This window comes from Pithys albifrons, chromosome 4 (assembly GCF_047495875.1).
Source record: "Pithys albifrons albifrons isolate INPA30051 chromosome 4, PitAlb_v1, whole genome shotgun sequence".
Lineage (NCBI taxonomy): Eukaryota > Metazoa > Chordata > Aves > Passeriformes > Thamnophilidae > Pithys > Pithys albifrons.
The window spans coordinates 90,642,147-90,648,732 of NC_092461.1; the positions used below are offsets into that span (position 1 = coordinate 90,642,147).

The following is a 6,586-nucleotide window of genomic DNA, read 5'->3' on the forward strand; positions in this document are numbered from 1 at the left end:
CTGCTCTGTAGGGTGCTCCTGTGAAGCAGTTTCAGTGGTCTCATTAAATTTTGCAGTGCTACATTCTCCCTTGAATTTCTGTTTATTTGTGTAACTGTAACATGGAGTGATACAGTGAATATATCTAAGAAAACCAACCATGTAAAAATTCATATGCTTCATGTGCATTGTAGAGGAGCAAATGTGATAATGGAAGCAGTGCTTTTATTGACTACGGCTCCATGAGCTGTTATATTTGATAGAAACCAACTCTTTGCAAAGCAATTCTTATTGTCATGTTTCTCTAAGACATGTTGGGGAGTATAAAGTTTAAAAATACATAAAGCTTTATGTTTAAGAAGCTCATTTATTTATAAAGAATGCAGTTAGTTTTCAGCCACCTCTTCACTTCATCTTTACTCTCTTTTATCACAAAATCCTATTAAGTGGAGAGCAAATGAGCATTTTAGCTCCATAAAGGTGACTGGCTGGAAGTGAGCCTTGGGAGAGAGGCTTCCTTCCTTGCTCTGCAATACTTTTAGACCTCCTGCAATCTTCTAGAATTATGATGCTATTAACTTGATCATAATAACTAAGTACAATTGTGTCTGAATTAAAAGTAACAGCTGTTCTGGGAGGTGCCTGAACTCTTTCTTACCATAACTGAATGACTCCAAATTTTTTCTATCCTGGAGAAGACAGATTTTAGTCTGAAACCTTTCAGCTTCAGCATGTACCATTAGTTTCTGGTTTAACTCCAATGTGGTATCTACCTAGGGCTCAACGACTGTGAGTTTTAAAGCCCTTTTCCAAAGAAAAGACATGGCAGTACTGGCTGGAAGCTGGAAGCTGCAGCAGCCTGCTGTTCCTGAGGCAGTCGCGTGGGAGCACAAGCACAGGAGGGCTGTGAGAAGTACAGACCAGCAGCTATAGCTGTGTGCTGGAAGCACTCAAATACCGAACTATTTTTGTCAAGGACAGCTGGCACCTAGTGCCAGATCAGAGCAATGACAAATGGAACCGGATGCTTTCTTTGCCTCGCAGGTGGATTGGAGCACCACTCCCTGACAGAAGTGAAAGCCATCTGCTCCCAGTGTCAGGCGTCAGTGAAGTTCTCATTAGAAATTCTGTCAGCGGCTTAGGCCTCCAGTGAGTGCAGCACAGAATACCTGGTTTAGGACTTGGGATTTTCATTGATCAAAGTGCTATTTCTATATTAGGACATCGCCTCAGTGATTTCCCTTCTGTATAAATGCAGCTTTTTCTATTTGTATATAGACTCTGTACTGCATCATCATTGACCTTAGTATAATTTCTCTGCAAAATTTGAATAAACTTTGGCATGTCAGAAAGGGACACTGGCTGAAACTGAGCTCTTATGTTGCATTATAAATAAGGAGTAATGAAAGTGGGCACATTTCAGCCTTAATACCTTTTAAGATTAAAAAATATTTAAATCAACTCAGATGATAACAGTATTGAAATATGTATGTTAAAAGTTTTATAAAAATTTCAAAATTAGTAGGAATTATAATAAATATGTCCCCGTTTCACTTTTAATAGTCTAGAGGTACTTCAAAGTCTTAGTTGTAGGAGTAAATCTATATGCTGAACTTAGCCCAGTTTTTCATCTGCTTTTAGACTTTGAAGACAATGCTACTAACTCAAGAAACTTGACTAGAGATTTTAAAATACTGAATTGCAGTAACTTCTTGGTCTCAGAATTCCAGCTTCATGTGTTGGTTACATCAGGAAGTACGGTACCATACGTGTACTGTAATTCTGTATTTAACACCTGTATGGCCAGACTTCGTGAGCAAAGATTTGGGCAGGGCTCTCCCCACGTGGGTGTGCCCTTCCAACCTGTGTATGGGATTTTTTAGGTGAGGCTCAGTGTGCGCAGAACTGGCCCCACCGTTTAAGTCCCAAGGTCCATCTGCCACGGCCGAGCGAGCTTGGACAGTGACAGGGAAGTCCTCGGGACTGTCACAGCAGCCGGTACTGACCGGGGCTGACCCTGCTGAGCATCCGAGATCTGACGGGATGGGATGGCAGGGAGGCATTGAACTGCCCGGTACGGTCTCCACTGAGACTCGAACTCAGGACCTTGGGATTCAGAGTCCAGAGTGCTCTCCATTACACCATGGGACCACCCTATTTAACACCTATGAGCTGGAATAAAACTGTGTATGCATATAATGGTGCTGTAACACAGTGCGATACAATCTTGGATACTTCTGTCCAAGAATATGAATTTCAGACCAGGGAAGCCAATTTGATTAGTATTTCCAGTGCTCATTTCAAAATACTGATTCTTACTGAGGTTGCTCTAATGTAATGATTAATGAATTACTGGTGGTCATTTTCATTTTGTGAGCTAACAAATACGCCTTCACAGCTGTGGTACACAGAGCAGTTTTGTGTTCCCTCTAATCTGGCCTTTCATTCACAGATTAAAGCAAAAAGAAAACTTAAGAGGAATGTTGCTTCCTAAGGAGTTCCTGACAGCATAGCAAGTATTGAAGTTTTATTAAGCTTTCAGTTTAAATATTTATCTGCACTAGAAATAGAAGTTTTTCTAAGGCAACTGTCTTCTGCTCAAAATTTGTGGCAATACCTAATGTGACAGTCAAATTATTATATTTTCCATATTTTGTGTCATGAGTCCAGAATTAAACAAAATCTACTTTAATTTGGATTCAGGGCGATATTGGTTGTTGCTACTACTATCAGTAAGCTTTTTATTCCTTTTTTGGTTATACAGATGAAACTTGTTTCTGCAACACCTGGAAATGTTGTTTGTGAAATGAAAGTAGAGGAGGAGCATACAAACAGATTTGGCACTTTACATGGAGGTCTGACAGCCACACTTGTGGATGTGGTATCAACAGCAGCATTGCTGTACACAGAAAGAGCACTACCTGGGGTCAGTGTGGACATGAACATCACGTAGGTATCATCCACCATGTTTACTAAAACATAGTAACTTTTCTTCCCATATTGACTCCATTGTACATAATTTCTGTGCTGTGGCACCCGCTTAAAATAGGTGTTTTCTTTGGTTTTAGAAGTTCTGTTTTGATAAATTAAGGGGAGGCATGTGTGTATTTGGAGACATTGCCATTTGGTTGCAAATTTTGCGTTGGACTTTTTTAAGCTTTTGTTACATGTTTTACATTCATGGAATGTAAAGATATGTTGGTATGTGCTCAATTTTAGTCTTAAGGAATTGGTTCAGCTTCAGTCTTTGCTTGTGTAGTGGATACATTAATGTATCCTCAAAACCCAGGATCCTAGGGTACACAGCTTTCTTTAAACTCTTTGTTAGTATTAATCCATACAATGTTAAAGCAGAAAAAAAACTAAACCAGGAAACAGTTAAAATAGGAAACAGTTTAGTTCTGGTATGCTCACATAGAGGGCAAATTACACATTGAATCAGAATTTTTCAGTGGAGGAAGATTCCTTTGCTCTCGGTAATTTCAAGGCAGTTTTATACTGAGAATAGTTCTTCCTGTAATGCAAATTTAAAGCACAGTGTCTTTAAAAAATAGTTGTTCTGAAACTTTCTTTGATCATACTATTAGAGCTTGTCAGCTTTGCTTCATTACTTTAATGAAGAGATTATGACTGATTGGAACTAAAGTAATCCTACTTGGAATAACTAACACAGAACATTAAAAATTTTAGAAAAGTAACACCTCTTCAAAACTATCTTTAAAAAAACCCCAAACTTTAAAGCTGTGTGGTGAGTGATCTGTATCTTTACGAGGTTCCCTCCTTCCTCCCCCAGCATTTTCTGATTTCCCCACTGGGCAGATGGGACTGAGGCATCTTTATGCTTTATACTACCACTTGGACTAGGACCTTACTAGAAATTAAAACCTGAAATTCCCCTGTGATGATGAGTTTTTCTCTACAGTAGTATAACTAGAGACCAACATCTGAATTATTTACACTATCAAGTATGCACACCCAATTACATAGTGGCTAAAATCTTAGGAAGGTTCTGTCTCTGGAGGTGATCCAAATTACCTTTAGGCAATGTTGTGTGAAGCAGTATTAATAGCTTTGTTTAATCTGGACTACTGCTTTTATTGAACAAGGAAGATTGGATATTGAACATTGCTGTAAGACAACATTTTTCCTTTTTGGGAAGGAACTTTTAAAAATGTTATCATGAGATAGCTATTTTAGTAATGGAAAGAACAGAGAGAAACGGAGCAGCTTTTTTTCTTTTTGTAACCACAAGAGGATCAGCAGCAGCCTCTGGGAATGAGACAAGGCTGAAACCCTGCCCTTGTCAACTGACAGAACTTGTGTTACATCAGCATTGGGCATGACTGACATACTTGTGACATGGTGTCATGTATAAAAATGGACTGGTTGATGAAATCTCAGTAACATCCAGCAATTCTGCATTCTCCTCTATAGTTCTAATATTTGAATATTGTTCCCTTGCCTCAGATCATGGTTGGATCATGTTCCTCCTCCTAATTCTTTCCAAGCTTTCTGTGGGGGAATTTCTTCCTATTCCCTGAAGTGTTTTAAAAGCACACCCTCCTGCTCATGTAAATAAAAACAAAGAGTTATCTAATGAATGGAAACAGCATTTGAGAGCTGCCCAGATTTCCATGACTTCCCTCTAACCAGGGTATGGGAAACAGTTAACCTGTGCTTAGGTTCCATACAGAAGTGACCTTCTGGAGTTTTTGTAACAATGACGTTTTGCACCTGAATCAGCCAGACTAGTTCAGAAAGGCTGTAGGAAGCCAGCAGTGGTTGGAATAGGAGTTGGCACTGAGCTGTTGACTGAGGTCTTGGATACCTACTTGTTTCAGTCCCAAAATGGGCTTTTCCTCAGAACCAAGCCAATGGGTCTCTTTCTAGCCTCCATTTTCTCAGAGAACTCTTATACTTATGTACCACTGCCAGTACTTAGAGGAACTCAAATTCTTTAAGAAGTGGATATTTGCAAGCAGGCAGGCAGAGACATGTGTCTTTATTACCCTCTTTTGCTAATTCCCTCCATGATAATCTACAATGCAGGAATATTCTTGAATTTGTCTTCTGTGCAGCCTTTTACCTGTTCATTTTTTTCTTCCTTCAAGATACACTTCTGCTGCTAAGATTGGAGAAGAGATACTGATTACAGCTCAGATTTTGAAGCAAGGAAGAAGTCTTGCGTTTGCCACTGTGGATTTAACAAATAAGGCAACAGGGAAGTTAATTGCACAAGGCAGACATACAAAGTTTCTAGAACGTTAACATAAGAAAGTAATGTAAATAATAATGTTGGACTTAAGAATCCATAGAATTATTTTCTCACTTAAATATCTGCACAAAGTTGAGTTAATGAATGTCTCACTTCCATAAAAAAATCTTTTAATTACCACCAGAATTGCTACAAGCCTAAAATGAGTGCCTGTTTTGGTATGAACAACAGAGCGAGAGCATAGGGATGCAACTGGCTTTATTTGGTCAAAACAGCAGAAGGGAAGAGCCTTTGGAACAGCCATATGGTTTACCAGCATTACAGTGTTTTAAGAGACCATTTTCTTTACCTGTGGTGGTGTGTGACAAATCAACCCTGTCTTCAGGCCTGTCACAGTCACACTCAAAACACCACTAAATAATGCTTACAAACTGTATCTGTAAGATGATAATACAGAGTTTTTATAGTGCAATACTGGTTTGAAACGCTAATGCAAAATGTTAATTTACTGATGCTGTTACAAATTCAAAAGTATTCAATAAAGCTTTCTGAAACTACCTTGTTAAAGATTATGTCATGGTTTTGTAACCTCTTTGCACTGAGTAAAAATTTGCCAACATGGTGTGGTTGAGAGAGGGTGTGGTGAAATCCTTGTACACATGGATGTCATCATCTCCCTCTGATTTCTGAAAGTGAAAATGCAGTTATATGGGCTTTTCACCTCTACCTACCTGAAGTTCTGGTTATATTTGTTTAAAAAATCATCAGCTGCATGTTAGATGTGTCAGAATAAATTTGGTGACCTTTCATCAGGCTAAGGCTGTGGGTTGTCTGACTCGGGTTGGATGTAGTAGTTAAGCTGCTGTTTGTCAGCTGAAGACTGGTCTCCTTGCGTACTGTTCTGGACAGCCTTAACTGCTTTCTTCAAACTGATGACAAACAATCCGTGGCAAGGCTATCAAACAAATAAAAACAGCAATGCTACATATGCAGTGCCTGTTTCCTCCAACAGGAGATTTGAAAAAGCTAATCTGCACCAATAAAGAGCACAAGTAATTCCTTTTTGTCATGGAAGCTGACTTGTTGTCTTCAGTCATTTGACTTTTGTGCGATGAAATGCACAGTTAGGCGGTTTTTTTCCCTGCACATTCCTCAACCTAAAGAAATAATTTTTAATGAGTTAGGTGACTGCAGACTAAATTTCAATATGAAGTTGAACAAGTTCACTAGTGTGTCATCACTCTTTCCTTAAACAAGTGATATAGCTGATAACTAACCCCTTCAGCGGAAGTTCTCTAAAAAAGTACCTATAGCCCACCTGTAGTGGGCTCAGGCTATCACCATGTATTTTTTCTGCACATGTAGAACAGTTGTTTATGGTATATATATTCT

The 6,586-nt window shown here is 38.9% G+C and overlaps 1 protein-coding gene across 1 annotated transcript; it reads left to right on the forward strand.

Annotated features, from left to right (window-relative positions):
• Window positions 1-1,445: 1,445 nt before the first annotated feature.
• On the forward strand, window positions 1,446-5,967 carry ACOT13 (acyl-CoA thioesterase 13). Its single transcript, XM_071554947.1, has 3 exons — window positions 1,446-2,248; window positions 2,744-2,928; window positions 5,091-5,967. Exons 1-3 carry the CDS (start codon window positions 2,123-2,125, stop codon window positions 5,245-5,247), a joined length of 468 nt encoding a protein of 155 aa, XP_071411048.1. The 5' UTR covers window positions 1,446-2,122; the 3' UTR covers window positions 5,248-5,967.
• Window positions 5,968-6,586: the final 619 nt, after the last annotated feature.